The 22990-nt window shown below is 45.3% G+C and overlaps 1 protein-coding gene and 1 long non-coding RNA gene across 2 annotated transcripts in view; one reads left to right on the top strand and one right to left on the bottom strand.

Annotated features, from left to right (window-relative positions):
• Positions 1–18851, top strand: part of actr5 (actin related protein 5) — a 45121-nt gene extending 26270 nt beyond the window's left edge. The window contains exons 6-9 of the mRNA XM_072515156.1: positions 9889–10014; positions 11965–12113; positions 14852–14984; positions 17600–18851. Coding sequence (XP_072371257.1) covers positions 9889–10014; positions 11965–12113; positions 14852–14984; positions 17600–17785 — 594 coding nt within the window. The 3' untranslated portion in view covers positions 17786–18851. The remainder of the gene's footprint in view (positions 1–9888; positions 10015–11964; positions 12114–14851; positions 14985–17599) is intronic.
• Positions 1–22990, bottom strand: part of LOC140428555 (uncharacterized) — a 69559-nt gene that overhangs the window by 4196 nt on the left and 42373 nt on the right. The gene's annotated exons all lie outside the window — the stretch shown is intronic.

Raw genomic sequence — 22990 nt, 5'->3', positions numbered from 1 at the left:
CTGACAAAAAATATTAATTTAGTATCTCGCCTATCTCTTCAGACTCCACACACAATTTCCCATCCCTGTCCTTGACTGGTCCTACTCTTTCCCTAGTCATTCGCTTATTCTTGACATACCTATAGAAAGCTTTTGGGTTTTCCTTGATCCTTCCTGCCAAATACTTCTCATGTCCCCTCCTTGCTCGTCTTAGCTCTCTCTTTAGATCCTTCCTCGCTACCTTATAACTATCCATCGCCCCAACCGAAACTTCACACTTCATCTTCACATCGGCCTCCTTCTTCCTCTTAACAAGAGATTCCACTTCCTTGGTAAACCACGGTTCCCTCGCTCGACGCCTTCCTCCCTGTCTGACCGGTACATACTTATCAAGAACACGCAGTAGCTGATCCTTGAACAAGCCCCACTTATCCAGTGTGCCCAACACTTGCAGCCTACTTCTCCACCTTATCCCCCCCAAGTCACGTCTAATGGCATCATAATTGCCCTTCCCCCAGCTATAACTCTTGCCCTGCGGTGTATACTTATCCCTTTCCATCATTAACATAAACGTCACCGAATTGTGGTCACTGTCCCCAAAGTGCTCTCCTACCTCCAAATCCAACACCTGGCCTGGTTCATTACCCAAAACCAAATCCAACGTGGCCTCGCCTCTTGTTGGCCTGTCAACATATTGTGTCAGGAAACCCTCCTGCACACACTGTACAAAAAACGACCCATCTAATGTACTCGAACTATATCTTTTCCAGTCAATATTTGGAAAGTTAAAGTCTCCCATAATAACTACCCTGTTACTTTCGCTCATATCCAGAATCATCTTCGCCATCCTTTCCTCTACATCCCTAGAACTATTAGGAGGCCTATAAAAAAACTCCCAACAGGGTGACCTCTCCTTTCCTGTTTCTAACTTCAGCCCATACTACCTCAGAAGAAGAGTCCCCATCTAGCATCCTCTCCGCCACCGTAATACTGCTCTTGACTAGCAGCGCCACACCTCCCCCTCTTTTGCCTCCTTCTCTGAGCTTACTAAAACACCTAAACCCCGGAACCTGCAACATCCATTCCTGTCCCTGCTCTATCCATGTCTCCGAAATGGCCACAACATCGAAGTCCCAGGTACCAACCCATGCTGCCAGTTCCCCTACCTTGTTTCATATACTCCTGGCATTGAAGTAGACACACTTCAAACCACCTACCTGAACACTGGCCCCCTCCTGCGACGTCAAATCTGTGCTCCTGACCTCTATACTCTCATTCTCCCTTACCCTAAAACTACAATCCAGGTTCCCATGCCCCTGCTGCATTAGTTTAAACCCCCCCAAAGAGCACTAACAAATCTCCCCCCCCAGGATATTTGTGCCCCTCAGGTTCAGATGTAGACCATCCTGTCTGTAGAGGTCCCACCTTCCCCAGAAAGAGCCCCAGTTATCCAGAAATCTGAATCCCTCCCGCCTGCACCATCCCTGTAGCCACGTGTTTAAATGCTCTCTCTCCCTATTCCTCATCTCACTATCACGTGGCACGGGCAACAACCCAGAGATAACAACTCTGTTTGTTCTAGTTCTGAGCTTCCATCCTAGCTCCCTGAAAGCCTGCCTGACATCCTTGTCCCCTTTCCTACCTATGTCGTTAGTGCCAATGTGGACCACGACTTGGGGCTGCTCCCCCTCCCCCCTAAGGACCCGGAAAACACGATCCGAGACATCACGTACCCTTGCACCTGGGAGGCAACATACCAAACGTGAGTCTCTCACACTCCCACAAAATCTCCTATCTGTGCCCCTGACTATAGAGTCCCCAATTACTAATGCTCTGCTCCTCTTCCCTTCTGAGCAACAGGGACAGACTCCGTGCCAGAGGCCCGTACCCCATGGCTTACCCCTGGTAAGTCGTCCCCCCCTCAAGTATCCAAAGCGGTATACTTGTTTCTCAGAGGAACGACCGCAGGGGATCCCTGCACTGACTGCTTTTTCCCAGTCCCTCTTACAGTTACCCACCTATCTCCAATCTTTGGTGTAACTAATTCCCTGAAGCTGCTATCTATGACCCCTTCTGCCTCCCGAATGATCCGAAGTTCTTCCAACTCCAGCTCCAGTTCCCTAACGCGGTCTTGGAGGAGCTGGAGATGGCAGCACTTCCTGCAGGTAAAATCAGCAGGGACACTAACTGCATCCCTCACCTCAAACATCCTGCAGGAGGAACATTGCACTCCCTTCCCTGCCATTCCTCTAACTTTCTACCAAGATCTGGCTAACAACTAAATTAAATTTTTATAAAAAATAATAATAATATAATAAAATATGGTACTTACCTCAGACCAATGGGTTTTATTATTAGGTTAGAGGAGGAGGGCGGGTGGGAGACACTACACGTGTAGTGTCTCGGGTTTCCTCTCCACCAGAATTTATTGGTGAGGGTCTTCCCAGACGTCCGCGGGTCGACTTCCTGTTCCCGCCTAAAAAACTAATTTAAAAAAAAAAAGAAAAATTCTCAGCTCCTGCTGAAATTGACTAACCAGCCAGCTCCACTCCCGCCGAAATCGACTGGCCTGCCCCTGCAAAGACAAGTGCTTTTAAAGGACAGACTTACCTCCCAGCAACCACTTCTGCAATGCTCCCGCTGAAACTGACTCACCAGCTGTTCTCACGCCGAAATCGACTGGCCTGCCCCTGCAAAGACAAGTGCTTTTAAAGGTTGACTTACCTCCCAGCAGCCACTTCCGCAATGCTCCCGCTGAAACTGACTCACCAGCTGTTCTCCCGCCGAAATCGACTGGCCTGCCCCTGCAAAGACAAGTGCTTTTAAAGGACAGACTTACCTCCCAGCAACCACTTCCGCAATGCTCCCGCTGAAACTGACTCACCAGCTGTTCTCACGCCGAAATCGACTGGCCTGCCCCTGCAAAGACAAGTGCTTTTAAAGGTTGACTTACCTCCCAGCAGCCACTTCCGCAATGCTCCCGCTGAAACTGACTCACCAGCTGTTCTCCCGCCGAAATCGACCAATGGAGTAGTCAGAGGGATAGGACACGTTGCCTGAGCTGTTGCCCATAAACAGTGACATGGGTAGAGAACCAAAACACAGGCAGACACGTGGACAGCCAATGGATTAGTTAGCAAATATATTGCCAGGTGGCAACCGAGCTAGATGGAACAGCAAAGTCCTAAATTTAGCTGCCAATCTGTGTTGAAGCAGCTGACCTGGGCCAGACATTACAACAGGTCTCGGCATTCCTGACCAGGCTCGTGATCATTATTAATTGAATGTACCTGTGCAGCCAGGATAGGGTGGAGTGAGATGAGATGGTTCCTTATCATTGTGGTTGAATAGCCAACCAGCCCTTCACTGTTGAGACTCCACCTTGAAGGACGGGAGAGATACCAGAAGGCTCTTGGCGCCTTTAGAACATAGGAACTGGTGAGGGCCATTTGACCCCTCAGGCCTGTTCTGTCCCTTAGTCAGCCACTTAGTCTGACTAAATCAGCCCTGATAAATTGATCCCATTTACCCACCATTGCTCCATAACCCTTGATATGTTTACCTCACAAAAATATACCCCAATCTCAATCTCAAGTTTTAATTGGTCAGCACCAACAGCATTGTGAGGAGGGAATTCCCCATTTCGGGCAGCACGGTAGCACAAGTGGCTAGCACTGTGGCTTCCCAGGTTCGATTCCCCGCTGGGTCACTGTCTGTGCAAAGTCTGCACTTTCTCCCCGTGTCTGCGTGGATTTCCTCCGGGTGCTCCGGTTTCCTCCCACAGTCCAAAGGCGTGCAGGTCAGGTGGATTGGCCGTGATAAATTGCCCTTAGTGATCAAAAAGGTTAGGAAGGGTTATTGGGTTACGGGGACAGGGTGGAAGTGGTTAAGTAGGTAGGTGCAGACTCGATGGGCCAAATGGCCTCCTTTTGCACTGTTTGTTCTCTGTTCTGGCACTCCATGTTATGAACTGTATTCTGAATGGTTGAGTTTATTCTAAGGTTATATCCTTGTGCTGGGCTCTCCCACTAGAGGAAATAGTTTCTCTTCACTTATCATATTAAATCTTTTTATCATTTATTTTTAATAAATTTAGAGTACCCAATTATTATTTTTTTCCAATTAAGGGGCAATTTTGTGTGATCAATCCACCTACCCTGCACATCTTTGGGTTGTGGAGGTGAAACCCATGCTGACACGGAGAGAATGTGCAAACTCCACACGGACAGTAACTCAGGGCCAGGATTTGAACCCGGGTCCTCAGCGCCGTAGGCAGCAGTGCTAACCACCTTGCCACGTGCCGCCTATCTTCTTACCATTTTAAACACATCAGTTGGATCATCCCACAACCTTCTCCCTATACCCTAGTATCAGAGATTAATTTTATACGCAGAACAGTTAATATTGGATGGGCATGAGGAAACGGCGTTAGAATATTTATCCTTTTTTTCCCCCCATTAAATGAATGGAAGAGAGTATCTCATTAGTAGGTTTACTATTAGATCTCACAGCAGTGTAATTTTTATGCAGGTATGTGTTGAGTTCAATTATTGAAGTTCCAGAGATATTCAGTGACCAGATGTAAAAGTATATGAGGGAGCCTGTTGTGTCTGTGAAGGATCTGGGAGTAACTGATGCAGGTTGATGCATGATGACCGTCAAACATGGCAGGGACATTAGTAACATGGAAGCAGTGCCAATGCCTGTATTACACAGTGCCTGCAGCATAGGAACAAGGCATCTCACCCCAATATGTGCTTGTGCTCCAAATGAGTCTCCTTTCGCCCTTCTTCATCTAACCCCCTCAACATACCCGTATGTTACTTTTACTCTTATCCAGCTTCCACTCCAGAGTGTCCTTGAGGCATTTCCTTGGTCCTCCCTTGGAACACTGGCCACTTGAGAGTTGAGAAATCAGGTCTTGGTGGAGATGGCTTTTGGCCATCTGGAAGTGGTGTCCAGTCCATTGTAGTTGACTTTTTGCAGGAGTTTTGCCTAAATGCTTGTGGAACTGGTTTCAGGAAGGTCACTAACATTTATTCGACAAAGCCCCTGCTGAATCCAAGGGAGGCAATGGAAGCATATCTGGTGGACTCTCTAGCGCTCTTCTGTGTCGCTGATATAGGTTTCACTCCATACACACTGAAGTTCTCTTGAACCCCAGCAGCATTGACGTTAATGAGTGGGAAGAGCTTACGACCAATTATTGAAAATGGTGCTGCGCCATGCTTTGACTCACAGCAATTTAAGGATGAGGCAGAGTGGCAGCAGAGAAGGAAAGGAAAAGAAGCAAATTATGCACTCCGGATCCTATTACCTGGTGGGACGTCCTGCCCCATGTACCTAAAGACGTGTTTGTCAAGAATCGGCCTGCTCAGTCACATGAAGTCCCATGGCAGCGACTCTGAGTAGACTTGCATCCTTGAATTAAGGACAGCTGACAACAATGAGAAGCTTCCACTTGGGTTCATCTGCACTGTTTATCTCTACTACCTGGGATAGTGAGTTTCATATTCTAACCGCTCTCTGGATTAAGACGTTTCTTCTTAGTTCACCTTTAGATCTATAAGTGATTGTCTTAAATTCATGGCTCTTAGTTTTGATCACTCCGTCTGCCCTATCACAATTTAAAAAGACCTCTTTGGGACCACCCCTCAATCCTCTCCAGAGAAAAGAGAGCCAGCCTGTTTAATCGTTCCTGATGGGTATAATTGTTCTGTTTTCAGTCCAGTAAACCCTTTTTGCATCTTGTCCTTGTCGTAATTTTGTGATGATTGAATGTAGACATTGTTATACATTATATTTTATATTTGTTGCAGTAGTGTTTTTAAAAGTCTGGCATACAGTATATATTTGTTGCAGCAATATTATTAAAGAACCTAGGTTAAGGTATCCAGACTGTGTGTCTGCTAAAGCTGTAATTAAGGCATCGTAGAAGGTGATGTCATTGATTCCAACCACTTACTTAGTTATAGATAATGGGCTAATGGGATATTGTTATGATTGCTAGAGATTCCCTGGAGAGTAAATACTTTATATTTTTTTTTATTAAATATTTTATTGAAAATTTTTGGTCAACCAACACAGTACATTGTGCATCCTTTACACAATATTATAACAACACAAATAACAATGACCTATTTTATAAACAAAAAATGAATAAATAATAAATAACAAAAATGAAAACTAGCTCTAATTGGCAACTGCCTTGTCACAAGTAACACTCTCCAAAAATATAATTTAACAGTCCAATATATAATTATCTGTAGCAACGACCTATACATACTATACAGTATATATTAACAACCCTGAGAGTCCTTCTGGTTCCTCCTCCCCCCCCCCCCCCCCCCCGCCGATCCTGGGCTGCTGCTGCTGCCTTCTTTTTCCCATTCCGTCTATCTTTCTGCGAGGTATTCGACGAACGGTTGCCACCGCCTGGTGAACCCTTGAGCCGACCCCCTTAGGACGAACTTAATCCGCTCTAGCTTTATAAACCCCGCCATGTCATTTATCCAGGTCTCCACCCCCGGGGGCTTGGCTTCTTTCCACATTAGCAATATCCTGCGCCGGGCTACTAGGGATGCAAAGGCCAAAACATCGGCCTCTCTCGCCTCCTGCACTCCCGGCTCTTGTGCAACCCCAAATATAGCCAACCCCCAGCTTCGTTCGACCCGGACTCCTACTACTTTTGAAAGCACCTTTGTCACCCCCATCCAAAACCCCTGTAGTGCCGGGCATGACCAAAACATATGGGTATGATTCGCTGGGCTTCTCGAGCACCTCGCACACCTGTAAATACTTTATAAAGGGTGGCATTTCGTCCTAGCTAAGCAAGTTACGTGGCATCTTAGTGGGATGCAGATTATGGAATTAATGGGAAGGGCAGGTTTGTCTGTAGTTTTGTAGTTTGCCATAGGATTTGAGTCAGATAAGATAGAAGAATTTTAAGTTGAACAGCAGTTTTGCCAAATGCTGTTAAGTTGAGCAGAAGTGTACTGAACCTGCTCGTGAAGGGAACTCGCTCCAAAAAATCTCTACACAAGGAAGCAAATAAACGTGTTTTGTTAATTTTATTATAAGTGGCGTTTGAACTGTACTGAGTTGCTTAATTGGAATTTGTAACAGGCGGTTTAGCACAGGGCTGAATCGCTGGCTTTGAAAGCAGACCAAGGCAGGCCAGCAGCACGGTTCAATTCCCGTAACAGCCTCCCCGAACAGGCGCCGGAATGTGGTGACTAGGGGCTTTTCACAGTAACTTCATTGAAGCCTACTTGTGACAATAAGCAATTTTCATATAGTAAGTAAGTTTTAAGTTTTTCCCAGAACTGTTTAACTGATAATTGTAAAGCTATTTTCTTTGCTGTTAATGTGGTTAATTCTGTGTTTAAATTAAAGTTTGTTTTAACATAAAAGATACCTATTGGTCAGAATCATCACTCCTGGGGTGAAGTATCCTTTCCTCACAGTTTTACAAATTGAAATAAATTGTTTGGGGTTCTTGTCCGCTACCGTAACAAATGTTGGGGCCTGGTCTTGTATCCTAAAGATGTGGAGATCAGACCTGCACAGTACTCCAAGTGAGGGGCAAGACTGAGCAGTGACTAGGGGTATGAGGAGTGGGAAAGTGGAATCGAAGCCAAAGATCAGCCGTGATCTCAATTCTTACATTTTCTGTCTTTTCCAGGGGGCAGCACGATAGCACAAGTGGATAGCACTGTGGCTTCACAGCGCTAGGATCCCAGGTTCAATTCCCCGCTGGGCCACTCTCTGTGCGGAGTCTGCACGTTCTCCCCGTGTGTGCGTGGGTTTTCTCCGGGTGCTCCGGTTTCCTCCCACAGTCCAAAGACGTGCAGGTTGGGTGGATTGGCCACGATAAATTGCCCTTAGTGTCCAAAAAGGTTAGATGGGGATAGGGTGGAAGTGAGGGCTTAAGTGGGTTAGTGCAGACTCGATGGGCCGAATGGCCTCCTTCTGCACTGTATGTTCTATGTATGATCATCATGGATGGTGAAGCAGGCTTAATGGGCCATGCGTTCTCCTGCTCCCATAAGTCCTTATGGAGAAACGGGAGAGGAAAAGGAGACGTTTATAATAATGTGTTCTGCCTGTTTCGACCATTGGCAAAATCACGTCCTCTTGAGTCTGCCAGTTTTCCATTTCCTCATTAGTTAAGTCTCTGGGATTTCTCCTTTCCAGTTGGCTATTTCCACTTTCATCGTTGGCCAATTTAAATTTTTTTCCCAATCAAATTGCATCTAAAATTGACTCAACATTTGAATTTTCCCACATTACAACAGCGGCCACACCTTGAAGGTGCTTCACTGGCTGCAAAGCAATTTGGGGTGCCTGGTGGTTGTGAAAGGCGCTATATAAATGCAAGTCTTTCTTGTTTTCTATCCAATTTTACATCAAAACAATTGAAATACAGCCGAACAGACCTCTCGTGCGCTACGATCTTCTGTTTAAAATTAAATATAAAAGATACGGAAAAGTAACAAAATAACTATGGCAAACTTAATGATAACACCACCTTCCCTATTCCCTTCCCCTAAGTTGACTCTGATTATTACACTTGGGGTTACAACACCCCCCCCCCCCCCCCCACCCACACACATATATATATATATACATATATATATATATATGGAGGCTCAATGTATGCTCCTTATTGTAAACAAAGAACATATGCAGGCTCATCACCTCTGATAGAAAGGGTCACAATCTCAAGCACCGCCATATGGCTTGGGCTCCAGTGACTGTCCGAAGGAAAAGAGGAAGATTCTTGATGGAGATAGCATGAGAGGGAGAAAGAGTGAGGGAGATGCTCCTTTGAACCCGGTTAAAGAGGTAAAGTGAGAAACCGACATCGTTGAATTTAGGGAGAGAGAGAGAGAGAGAACCAATCGTAGAATTTACAGTGCAGAAGGAGGCCATTCGGCCCATCGAGTCTGCACCGGCTCTTGGAAAGAGCACCCTACCCAAAGTCACCACCTCCACCCTATCCCCATAACCCAGTAACCCCACCCAACACTAAGGGCAATTTTGGACACTAAGGGCAATTTATCATGGCCAATCCACCTAACCTGCACATCTTTGGACTGTGGGAGGAAACCGGAGCACCCGGAGGAAACCCACGCACACACGGGGAGGACGTGCAGACTCCGCACAGACAGTGTCCCAAGCCGGAATCGAACCTGGGACCCTGGAGCTGTGAAGCAATTGTGCTATCCACAAGGCTACCGTGCTGCCAATGTCGGACTGCAACACAATTCAACGGGAGAGCGGAGAAAATTAAGAGATTCTATTGAGCAGCTGATGAGAAGACAGCTGGGATACTTGGGGGGGGGGGGGGGGGGGGGGGGGGGGGTGTAAACCCACTGATAGTGCAAGGCATATTTAAGGGAGCGAGGATACAGATGCACACCTAGTTGAATGTGGGAGGCAGGAGAGTGAGAGAGAGTGACTCTCTTATCCGGGCAACTTCCATCACTACTGGAAATAGAAGATGGGTGGTTGTTGGGGCTTAGTGAGCCTAGAGTGAAATACAACATGTCCCTTCCCCACTGATTGTGGGAAAATCATGTGTGGGTTCCCCCTGTGGAAAAGTGCACTCACTGAATGGTGTATTACAGAGCTACAGGTTGAATCCCTGACCCTTGCTGAGTTGGCTGATTTTTTATAAATGAGACCAGATGTGAGCAAATTCTTTCTTTTTATCTTTAATCTGCAATTCCTCCATAATGTCAATATCTCACTGGTTACCTTTTACCCCGTGTTCTACTTGATGAACGCCATAAAGTGCTAGATGTGCTTGTTGGGAGGTGAATTAAGAAGAAATATTAAGAGCCTTTACTCAGAGGTCTACTGTAAATACTTTATGCCACAGTGTAACTATTATGTTGTGAACAGGTTTCCGATCTGGATCAAGTGCTGAGTTGTGACCAGTCAATGGATGAGTTGGAAGGAGTGAATGAGCTGGACCAGCTTTTTCCTGAATATCAGAGCGACTTTGGCAAGCAAACCAACGTAGTCCAGGTATAGTTGTGAACAGCCGGACTGTGAGCCTGTAGCCCTCGCTGACTGGAGGTTATGTTCAAGTTCTCAAACAAAAGTCAAGAGTACTTTTGAGAGTGAGAATATGTGTGGTGAAATTTATTTTCCAAAGAAGGTCCTTTTGCCCAACCTGGGATTTTTGGCAAGTTACGTATGTGTAGAACAATGGATGCCTGGGTGTAAGTCTCAAATCTGATTGAGAGTTTTAGATTGTTTGTGTATAGACTAATGAAGATAAGGTTACAACCTTGAACTGACTGTACAGTATTTGTGTTCTGGTGCACAGTTTAAACTCATAGCTTGCCCTTTAGAAGCTATTTCACTGTGTCCCCAATCAAAACTAATCTATGGAAAAAAACATTACAGTGAACGAGTTATTGATCGATGGAATTGCCTGCCTGTGGAGAAGGTGGAAACAGATAGTATTGACTCATTCATTATTTTGGAAAATAACATTTTCGGTACAGTGCATGTGCGTTTGAGATACTATTTGTGTCAAGTGCAGCATGCTTGGGAGGAACAGGTGTGTTTGGACCGACAGTCCCCGAAGCTCTTGACTACTAGGATTTTCCTCACGTCCTGTTTGGATCTTTTGTAGGTCAAGCGACAGAGTTTGATTGCAATGAATCAACAAATCAGTTGTCAGGACGAGACAGGGTAGATGGAAGAAGGATGTTCCCGATGGTGGGGGATGTCCAGAACCAAGGGTCACAGTCTGAGGACACGGGACCGTTTAGGACAGAGTCGAGGAGACATTTCTTCACCCAGAGAGTGGGGAGCCTGTGGAATTCGCTACCGCAGGAAGTAGTTGAGAACAAAACATTGTACGTTTTCAAGAAGCAGATGGGTATGGCGCTTTGGCAAAGGGTATCGAAGAATATGGAAGGAAGGCGGGACCCGGCTATCGAGTTGAATGATCAGACATGATCATAATGAATGGGGGCCGGTTTAGCTTAATTGGCAGGACAGCCAGTTTATGAATGCGGATCAAGGCCAACAGCTTGGGTTCAATTCCCATTCCGACTCAGGTCGTTCATGAAGGCCCGCCTCCTCAACCTTGCCCCTCGCCTGAGGTGTGGTGGCCCTCAGGTTAAACCACCACCAGTCATCTGGGAGTATGGAGGTTCAATCCAATAAAAAGTTAGCCCTTCATGATCCGAATGAATGGCGGAGCAATGTCGAAGGACTGAATGGCCTCCTCTCTTTTTCTATGTTTCTATGTGACGAACAAGGATGGTAGAAAGTCCTTTTATCATCTAGGAGTTCCTATGTTTCTGTAAGGTCAATAAAAGGGCAATCCCCATTTGGAAGTGGTCTAAATAGTTGCATCCTGTGATCTTTGGGAAGCTAATTACTGTTCCTTTTGAAAAAATTCTAGATTAATAGCTATTTGGTTCCTCTGTGAGAAGAGCCCACGTTATCTTTTGGTCAGGAAAACAAACAGGAAATGTTTGGCTTTTCCATGTTGTAAACATAAGAAAGTGCAATCATGATTTGTTGGTGTTTGTCACAAAGTGTGATGTCTGAAGTACAATAGACTTGTCTCAAAGCCGTACCCATATACTGAGTGTTTGAAGTGAGTCCGTGCAGTTTTGAGTGTTCTTTTCACTGATCGTAAAGTGTCAGCGAATTGCGTGCTATGTTTCATTGAAGTTTACAATCATTAATCGTTCTGATTTCTACTTGACAATTTATTCACGTCTCCTAAGAAACCTTGCTAGAGACGGAGAAATCAAACATTTCCAAAACATTTTCACAGAAGGACACCTAATAGCCTCCAGTCTGTGTGTTAATGTGCCATGGTACTGAGCATCATGCTTCTTAAACATGTACCGTGCAAACTAGTGAATGAATTGAAAGGATGACAATATCACAGTGCACCATAATCAGTATTTCATTCTTTTTCTCAACAAATCCTGTCTTTTGATCCAGCCAATTGGACAGATGTTCAACTTAGCTGAATACCATCAGCTGCACCTGGGCAGCGAGCGAATCCGAGTTCCTGAGATTCTGTTCCAGCCGTCTTTGATTGGCGAAGAGCAGGCCGGAATAGCGGAAACCCTGCAGTATGTCCTAGATAGGTATGTCCTTCAGGATTCATTCAATAGTTTGCTCACATTTGACGCCAAATCCATTTATTTTCACGGTATTTTTAGGAAATGGAGATTGTTTTCGGTAAGTTATACTTGTATTTTTGTGTGGTAGGAATACACTATAGCTTTAAGTTTCACTTTAATTAATATTTCTGTGATTGTGTGTTAAGGAGACTTAAGTTTTAGTTTCACTTTAAAATATGCCTACATTATAAATTGGTTTCACAACTTTTAAAGTAGGAAACCTGTACTGCTGCCTCACAACCCGGGGCCCACAGAGACAGCAAAAGCAGTTTTAGTTCAGTTGGGAGCAGCATTCCACAGAAACTACTCGACAGGCAGAACAATGCAAAGGGAGAGAAAGCAAGTCCCAAATGAAATAATAGAAAGTTCCCAAAACCAGGGAGAGGGACAGAAGGAAGTCCCAAGAAGACCTTCTAGCCAAAGGGAAAGAACAGGAATCTGGGAAACGGTCCTGTTAAGTGACGTTAAGAATGAGGAGCAGAGGTTCCAAATTAAAAGTCCGGGTTGCAGGGCGCAGATCTAGAATAACCCATGGGCTTGTGAAAAGCCAGATGATCTGAGGGAGCTGCCAAAGGTTGGTGACTGCTGTGAATTAGTGGTGTTCTGTTAGTATGGCTGGGTATCAGAGATTGCATGGAAGGCAAATCGTGAATACATGTGGTGCACCAGGCCAGGGGACCATCAGATGGAGCGGTTGAAACTCTTGGTAAAGACATCTGAGAGAAAGCGTTGTTTGGGAGAAGATTTCAAGGCATGTACTTCGAGTACGGAAATCAGAAACCTTCATTTAGAAGAGAGTTTCAGCGAGTCCAGTTGGTGATGAGAGATCTGTAGAAGTTGCTTTGTGTTGGTTTTTTTGTTACTTGGTTTCAGAGTGTGGTGTGTCTGACCACAGTTTAACTATTGGTTTACATGGACTATATACATACTGTGAATATTGGAGTATTGGATAGATTTGGTAACTTGTGTTGTCCTTTAAAATATGTATACATCAGTAATGGTAGACTTAGGGTGAGTGTATTATAATTCATTTTTTCCTGTTTAATAGATGGTTTATTCTTTTGTTAAATGTACATCCGTCTCTGTGACTCAGTTCAGCAGCCACCCTCCCATGTTTCTAAGCAAAAAATGAAAGTTAGGACCTCTCAAGCCAGGTTCCACCCTGGCATCTGACTTGTCCAACAGTAACATCAGCTGAAATTATAACAGTACGCATGATAAACACCCTTCCCCCTCTTCTGCGAGGCCCCCATCATAGGCTTTACAATCACTTGGTTCTGCTGAATGATGTGACATGATAAGGCCAGCAGCACAACTAATGATTACATTGCTGAACCTTCCCATGAAGTGATGGGATGCAGGTCCATGCCACTAATTACCCTCATTGGTCAGTTAAGGAGAGATAGTCGTCCTTGCTTTGTTGAACCCCAGACTAATCCTACAGCTATTATTTTACCCCGTTCCATTTTTGATCCTTAAAAGTTACTGCTCTCTTCCTGTATAATCTTCTAACCTTGTTAAAGGTCACATTCAGGCTTACCTGAGTGGAAGCAATTATGTTTATTTTAAAATGGCTTCACTTTGAAAAATAATCACTGCATTAAAATCAGGAATGTCAGCCCCGAATCTCATTCATGCTTCTGTCATCTGGAAACTTTACATACTGATACCAGCACCCTGACGCCTTGTGCCTAGCCTGTGTATTTAGGAGCAGTGTATTAACCCATAGACGTAGCAAAAACAAATGGGTCGTCGCTGCTTTTGGCTGAATGGAGCCTGGAAAGTTGATTTTTCATAGCATTGCAACTGCGCTGGACACCAGGAGTTGATGGTCCCATGACAGGGTAAATGTGCCGTATAAGGGGAAGATTGAAATCACAAGTAAGTGGACTGAAAGTCCTTGGCTGGATATCCATTTAATTCTTTGACCCTGCTCCAGAAAATACATCAATTAGGTAATCTAGGACTTGGCATTCATCTTTAGTTCTGTATTAAAAATGTCTTCATTTTAAATTATTTGCTCGCTCTGTATAAAAAAGGATTTACAGGTGTAAGAGCTAAAATATCTCCACAAGGACTTGGAGAGTGCAGTGCATCAAGGTTTTAAAAAAAAAATTAGAATACCCAATTCATTTTTTCCCAATTAAGGGGCAATTTAGTGTGGCCAATCCACCTACCCTGCACATCTTTTGGGTTGTGGGGGTGAAACCCACGCAAGCACGGGGAGAATGTGCAAACTCCACACAGACAGTGACCCAGGGCCGGGGTCGAACCCTGGACCTTGGCGCCGTGAGGCAGCGGTGCTAACCACTGCACCACCGTGCTGCCCCTGTGCATCAAGATGTTGGCTTTTCTCGCGTGTGATGTGCACTAAAACCCAGCTGCCGATGAAGGACATGTAATTCTACAAATATAAGTTTGTCACTGTAATTTCCCACATGTTGAGTTCCTGGCCTTGTCCACACTGTCAAAGGAGTTACTGTAATAGGGCAGAGTAGCGGGTGCAAGGAGTGTCGGATGTGTGGTCAGCTCCCGAATAAACCTGGCAGAGGCTCAAGAGCAGGTCACCTGCCAACACACGCTTTCAGCAAGCGTTGGTATGGCCATGGAGGGAAAGGCTGCAGAAATGCTGAGAAATGTTTAGGAATGGGCTAACCTTTTTATTTACATGCTAAAAATAAAGTTTGCTTTTATTTCTGTAGATATTCTAAGGAGCAGCAGGATGAGCTTGTACAGAATGTGTTCCTTACTGGTGGAAACATCTTGTATCCTGGGATGAAGACCCGGATGGAGCGGGAGCTACTTGCCATGAGACCATTTCAATCCTCTTTCCAGGTGCGCTGAATTCAAAGCGGTGTTTGATGAGATATGGGGAGGAAGAGTAATGACAAATATGAAAACGGAGATGAGATGGGTGAAGATAGTAATGGTAAAGTTGCCATAGTCCCAGATGACCAGAGGCTGCATTCCCCTTTGAGGGGGAAAGCTGACTGGTGGTGATTTAACCTGAGGATCGGGCGAGAGGCAAGGTTGAGAAGGCCTGATTGGTGCTGCATTTCTGAATGTAAAAAAGGGAAAAGGAGCAGAATCATTTTAAACGCTCCTCACTGAGAGTAGTTCACTGATGGCTTGGTGTACTGGCATCAGCACATTTCAAAGAGATGCTAGAAGCCCCTTGATTCATTTCCTTTATGAATGATAAATATCCGGGATCTTCCCATTCCCCCAACTCATCTGGCGACAACAACCTGTCCAACAGAGTGTGCTGCAGCAACCGAGGGAACGGGTACACCTCCTTCCGCACAAAATTCCATAACTGTACATACCTGACCCCTCCCACCTCGTCTACTCATAATTCTCCTGCAACACGCCCAAACTTGCAAACCTTCCTTCCACGAACAAGTCCCTCACCCGTTCCACTTCTTCCCAATGCAGGTCCACAGCCAGAGCCGTCACAGTTAACCCCACACACGACCTCTCCTCCTCCTGCACCCAGTTCTCCACCCGCCCACCCAACCACTGCCAGACCTTCTCTACATTCGCCGCCCAGTATTGTTCCAACACATTCGGGAACGCAAGTGTCCCTCCACCTGCTGCTTCCTTTGTAAAAACACTCGTTGAACCCGTGGCCTCTTGCCAGATCATAAGAAAGCCGAGATTAATCTGCCCTCCTTACAATAGAACGCGTTTGGCAGGAATACTGGGAGGGACTGAAACACAAAAAGGAATCTCGACAGCACATTAAACTTGACGGCCGGCACCCGCCCTGCTAACAAAAGTGGGAGGACATTCCACCTCTTTGCATCACCTTTCACCCCCTCCAACAAGCCAGCCAGATTCCCTTTAAAGTCACTCCTATTTATATAAAAAAAAGATATTTAAAGTATCCAATTTAGCGTGGTCAATCCACCTACCCTGCACACCTTTGGGTTGTGGGGGTGAAACCCATGCAGACACAGGGAGAATGTGCAAACTCCACACGGACAGTGACCCGAGGCTGGGATCGAACCCGGGTCCTCAGCGCGGTGTAAGTCTCTAAATATGACACATTTTTCACATCTGATTCAATGTAGATTTTGACTTCCATTAACTATTGACTTCCATTAACTATTAACCTCCTGCGATGTAGGACAGTCCACACTGTAAGCCACTCCTCAGGACTGACACTTCCTGCAGTTTTGCAACATTTCCTTTTATGTTTCCCTTGCTCTGAAGTTGAGCAGCCACGGATTGTATGGGAACTGTAGACTTGGAGATACTATGGGGATTAACAACGTCCAGAGTCAGTGACTACAGTGAAACAACAGCTGGGACTAGCCAATCCCTTGTATGCATTTCTGTGGTTGGTCACCCGTTGTCAACCCACCGGGCTTCGTCAACGTTTTCACAATAACAATGGAAGGTATGTAGATCTCCACCAAGGATTTTGCATCCCTTTTGCCAGGATTCCTACACTTTTTCACCAGCAGAGAGAATATATTTTAGAGCAGTGCTGATGTCTGTATAACTGGCTACCAGAAAAGTATACAAGAGTGTCTCAGAATAGCAGGTACTGCTTTCATGGTAGAAAATCATTTGTTCCCACTCACTGCCTTTCCACCAAAGTGGCTAGGTTTCTGATTGTCCTCTTGAGCAGCAAGACTGAGATCAGGAACATATATCTTTGTTCTCTGCATTGACTGAACCTCTGATGTCTGGTGCAACATTGCTCATTCACATTTTTTAAAATGTTGAGTAGAGGGTTAATCTTTGTGCTAATCAAGGTGGGGGATTTTAGTACTTGGGAATGAATAACCTTTGCAATAATTATGCTGTGGTTCCGCATCTACCATTTCTAAGAGCGATTGAGATTGCCAATTTATTGATCATTTAGAGCCACAACTAGAAACTGGATTAAGACTATCCCAGATTCCTTTTTTCAAAACCTTCCGAAGCACAGGTTTGCAGCTTTAGTTTCATAATTATGGGTAAGCCAGGGGTGGCATGTGGCACAGTGGTTAGCGCTGGGACTGCGGCGCTGAGGACCCGGGTTTGAATCCCGGCCCTGGGCCACTCTGTGTGGAGCTTGCACATTCTCCCCATGTCTGCGTGGGTTTCACCCCCACAACCCAAAGATGTGCAGGTTAGGTGGATTGGCCACGCTAAATTGCCCCTTAATTGGAAAAACAAATAATTGGGTACTCTAAATTTATATTTAAAAAGAAAAAATAATAATTATGGGCAAGTTTAGAACACAATTCTTCAGAAGTGAAAAGAGATTATCTCAGACACTTGGACATTCAAGTTCAGTTTGATCTTTATAGAAACTGAACCAATAAAATAAATGACTGGCTATCCCCATTAATTATTACTATAAAGTTATGAAGTTACTTTTCCCTTTAAGACAATTCTGCACTGGGATTAACAAGCAGAAATGTTGGATATTGATGTGAGGTCTTCGTGTCTTTCAGGTGAGCATGGCTGCCAATCCTGTTCTGGATAGCTGGTTTGGTGCACGTGATTGGGCTGTTGAGTACAAGGATCAAGCTGAAGGCTGGATAACTTTGGCTGACTATGAAGAGAAGGGAGGAGAGTACTTGAGTGAGCACGCTGCCTCCAATGTTTACGTACCAATGTGCCTTGCCAAACCAACGTAAACTTGCTGACATGTCAAAGGACTCCAGGGCAAGCTTAGTTCTTTTGCAGGAAAAGAGGCATCTATTTTGTATTGACAAACAGATTTGAACTTTTGACTATACTGGAGGGTGTACAAAATAAATACTTTTTAAAATAATATTGTTCTCCTCTTGCAAGTTGCCTGCCACAATCATCATCTGTTCAGGAATGTGAGATATTCTATGATTTAGTTTTCATTGTTACTTCTAAGAATCATAGAATCCCTACAGTGCAGATGGAGGCCATTCGACCCATCGAGTCTGGACAGATCCTCTGAAACAGCACCCTACCTAGGTCCACTCCCCATCTCTATCGACGTAACCCTGGACACTAAGGGGCAATTTAGCATGGCCAGTCCACCTAACCTGCACATCTTTGGACTTGTGGGAGGAAACCAGAGCACCCGGAGCAAACTCACGCAGACACGGGGAGAACGTGCAGACTCCACACAGACAGCCACCCAAGGCCGGAATGAACCTGGGTCCCTGGCGCAGTGAGGCAGCAGTGCTAACCAGTGTGCCGCCCCACTAAGACCAATCAAGAGGAGAATATAGTTGCCGAGGCTGAGAAAAGTTATGCACTTGGTTTTTCTTTGACCGGTTCGGTCGGGTGGAACTCGTACTGTCGCTGTTTGTTACACTGAGGGGGCCAAGAACAGACAAAACCCATCCAGCTGAATATGATTGTGTGTGAAGAATGACTATCCCTGGGACTGAATCTTCCTCCCTCTCCCTGGTTTTGTGATTCATCAGCTGCCATTCGCAATAATGGCTTGCAAAATTGTGATTCTGTTCAGCAACTGCACTGATTGTTTTGCCCTTGGACACGGGTCCGACAGTTCATGTTTGCTGCAGTGAGATCCCACTATGTTTTAAATATGGGGAAAGTGGAACTTCATATCCAGACTTCAAACTAAATGGCATGCTTCAGCTATTATTTTGATGAATCGCCCATTTTGACTATGTATTTTTGCAGTAGGAAACCCTCTTTGTAAGAAACATGATATCATAAACCTTTAGGTTGATAAACGTATCAATGTCACAAAAATATGCCTATTCAGAAATGCTTACTTGAAATGCAGGCCAAATATTTATGTTTCTCTTTAATTTATGTACTAAAAATAGATTGCATCTTCATTTTTCTTCTTCCTGTTTTCTCCTCCTTCTCAGCGGCACTGGGATTTTCTGGGGCTACGATTTGTTCCACTTATTGGTACCATCACCCTATGGTTTGCAAGTAGCAATGCCCCATGCACGGACCTAGACCGCGAGTGTACTGCAAACAGATATCATTTTCAGGGTAATCCGGGGGCTGAATCGCTGATTTGTTTTTCCTCTGTATAACTTAGTGCTTCCTGCTGATACTCAGAGAGACTGTTGAGAAGAAAAGACAATCCGATATTAGGCAACTGTTGGTGGATGGGGAGGTGGAAGATGGGCTTTTTGAGGAAGGGTTGTTGTAAAGGTCCATTTTAATGGGTTGCGAGAGTGGTAAATGGCGTCTAAGCAATATTTGTGTTTGGCATATACTTTTCCCTGGACCCTAGTTCGAAATCTGCCTTCAGCACATCAGAGAGAGAACATCAGAGGCTCTGGTTAGACCCCATTTGAAGCAGTTTTGGGCCCTGTATCTAAGGAAGGATTTGCTGGTCTTGGAATGGGTCCAGAGGAGGTTCACAAGAATGATCCCTGGAATGAAAAGCTTGTCGTATGAGGAACGGTTGAGGACTCTGGGTCTGTACTCGTTGGAGTTTAGAAGGATGAGGGGGATCTTATTGAAACTTGCAGGCTACTGCGAGGCCTGGATAGAGTGGACGTGGAGAGGATGTTTCCACTTGTAGGAAAAACTAGAACCAGAGGACACAATCTCAGACCAAAGGGACGATCCTTTAAAACAGATTTTTAAAAAATAAAAATTTAGAGTACCCACTTAATTTTTTCCAATTAAGGGGTAATTTAGCGTGGCCAATCCACCTACACTGCAATTCTTTGGGTTGTGGGGGTGAAAACCACGCAAGCGCGGGAAGAATGTGCAAACTGCACACGGAAATAGTGACCCAGGGCCGGGATCGAACCTGGGACCTCGGCGCCATGAAGCAGCAGTGCTAACAACTGCGCCACCGTGCTGCCCTACCTTTAAAACCGAGTTGAGGAGGATTTCTCCAGCCAGAGAGTGGTGAATCTGTGCAACTCTTTGCCGCGGAACGCCGTGGAGGCCAAATCACTGAGTGTATTTAAGACCGAGATCGATAGGTTCTTGATTAATCAGGGGTTATGGGAAGGAGGCAGGAGAATGGGGATGAGAAAAATATCAGCCATGATGGAATGGCAGAGCAGACCCGATGGGCCGAGTGGCCTAATTCTGCCCTGATGTAAGGCCTGACCAAGCAAAAGAAGAAAATAGTTGTATTTCTGTAGTGCCTTTCACAACTGTATGAATCCCAAAACGCTTTACTGCCAATGAAGCACTTTTGAAGTGAGATGACGATTGTAAATGTCGGAAACGCAGCAGCCAGTTTGTACACAGCCAGATCCAGCAAACAGTTGCGAGATAACGGCCAGTTCATCCATTTTTATTATATTGATTAACCAGGAACTCGGCCAAGACAGCAGGGATAATTCTCCTTTCCTTCAAAATAGCGCCACGGGATCTTTTGCATCTACCCACAGAGAGCACAGACGGGGCCTCGGTCTCATCCCTCAAGCTGGGATTATGTGCTCCAGCCTCTGGAGTGGATCCTGAACCCACATCTTTCTGATTCAGAGGTGAGTGTGCTACCAACTCAATCACCAGGTAATTTATCTGCTGCCACATCAAACCCGTTCCTTGCATGAATGAGAGATGGGGGAAAAAAACATTTTAAAATATCATGAAAGAAACAGGAACAAAAGAAACACATGGTAGAGTAATTCCTGCCCCCGAGGGAATAAGCTTGAGCATTATGAATTTTATAATGTGTTAGAAGTATTGGAAATTTTACAAGCCGAGTACATCTGGGATCCAAGCGCTGTCATAACAAATACATCAAATCTTTGGCTGAAGAGTGAAGTAAGAGAATAAGAGATGGCTGTTGGGAATGAAAACAGTTAATTTCCACCGCCTGTGCCTCTGCTGCTGCTGGCTGAAGTTATTCAGAAGCTCACCTTCAAAGGATTATGAATTCATAGCACACTTGGTTAGGCTGCAGACAGGATGAATGTCTCTGAAAATATAAGGGAACTTCTTCACAAGCACTATGTTGTAATGAAATAGACTAAATCGTTGCTTCAATGTTGGATTTTTGTTTAGTGCCTTCCAGATAAAATGTGTTTCATAACTTGCTTCAAAGAACAGAGCAAAATCTTCGTATATTGTACACAAGTGTGTAACTCACCAAAATTCAGCGACCATTTTAAACTGCGTATTGCTTCGGACACCAATTGCATGTGTTTCTGGGCACAAATATTTTTTAAAAAATTATTTTTATTGGTTTGCATCTTATGGTTACATTGCCGAGGACATTAAATCAGTAACACAGAAGTCTTTACAAACTCTATATATCAAAATGTGTACAGGAAGAGAATGTGATACCTATGTACAAGTCCTGGAGGGAAACAAAACAGCGGGTGTCATCATTGGCGGCCCTGGTTTTGGGGTCGCCCGAATTCGGCCACTCCCTCTGTGCCGTTCCTGTGTTGTGGGCGCCGCCTCCCTTGGGGCCCGACTATTGCAGGAAATTCCAGGCCAGTATCATATTGGCTTCACTCGTTCACCCCACACCATTCCCCTCCCCTCGCTATGAAAATAATCGTCAAAGTGGATAACTGCCTGAGGGAGCAATCATTCGATCAAAAACTGGCTTAAATAGCTGAGTGGCTGGAGGTTGTGGGGATTCGCATACAGGATTGTGCCCAGCGTGTGCACCCCTTCCTGTTTAATCACGAGCAGAGGAATTTTAAAATCCTTGTATTCTGTGCAATTTTAAAATGTGCATGTTTTCAACAAGATTATTATCGGATGTGGTGATGCAGTCAGCCTTGGTTACATTTCAGATTAATGTTTACAACAAAAAAAATCACAAACATTTCCATTCTAAGCATGTGAATGACATGATTATCAATGACTTTGCCATTAACATAGAAACACAGAAAATAGAAGCAGGATGAGCCATTCCGGCTCTTAGAGCCTGCTCCACCATTCATTATGATCATGGCTGATCATCACGTTCAATACCTTTATCCCACCTCCCCATATCCCTTGATCCACTTTGAGCAACACGGTAGCACAGTAGTGAGCACAGTTGCTTCACAGCTCCAGTGTCCCAGATTCGATTCCCGGCTTGGGTCACTGCCTGTGCGGAGTCTGCACGTTCTCCCCGTGTCTGCGTGGGTTTCCTCCGGGTGCTCCAGTTTCCTCCCACAGTCCAAAGATGTGCAGGTTGGGTGGATTGGCCATAATAAATTGCCCTTAGTGTCCAAAAAAGGTTAGGTAGGGTTATGGGGATAGGGTGGCGGTGTGGGCTTAAGTAGGGTGCTCTATTCAAGGGCTGGTGCAAACCCGATGGGCCGAATGGCTTCCTGCACTGTAAATTCTATGACAAAGCTCATGATGATTTTCCCGGTCCTTTTGAAGAAGGACTGTGGGACAAAGATTGGGAGGCACTGGAAGATGAACAGGAATCTAGGGAGGATTGTCATCTTTACCATCTGCACCCTCCCCGCAAGTGACAGCAGGGAGTGCACCCATCTCCGAAACTCCTTCTTCATTTGTTCCGCCACTCTAGTCAAATTTAACTTATGTAACCTGCCCCAGTCTCGTGCCACCTGTATCCCCAAGTACCGGAAACTTTCCCCAACCAGCCTAAATGGCAGCTCCTTCAGTCTATTCTCCTGGCCCCTTGCCTGCACCACAAACATCTCACTCTTGGCCATATTTACTTTGTACCCTGAGAACCGGCCAAACTTCCGCAATGTTTCCAGTATATTTTCCATCCCGGCCAGTGGGTCCGACATGTACAGGAGCAGGTCATCCGCATAGAGAGAGACCCTGCGCTCCACCCACCCCCCCCCCCCCCCCCCCCCCCCAGTCATTCCCTCAACCCCTTTGCAGCTCTCAGCGCAATCGCCAAAGGTTCTATGGCCAGCGCGAACAGCGAGGGGGAGAGTGGGCATCCCTGTCTGGTCCCGCGATGTAGTCTGAAGTAATCT

The sequence above is a fragment of the Scyliorhinus torazame genome, chromosome 8, assembly GCF_047496885.1.
Source record: "Scyliorhinus torazame isolate Kashiwa2021f chromosome 8, sScyTor2.1, whole genome shotgun sequence".
Lineage (NCBI taxonomy): Eukaryota > Metazoa > Chordata > Chondrichthyes > Carcharhiniformes > Scyliorhinidae > Scyliorhinus > Scyliorhinus torazame.
Note: the sequence above shows the minus strand (reverse complement) of the source record. Positions and strands in the feature narration are given on the sequence as shown.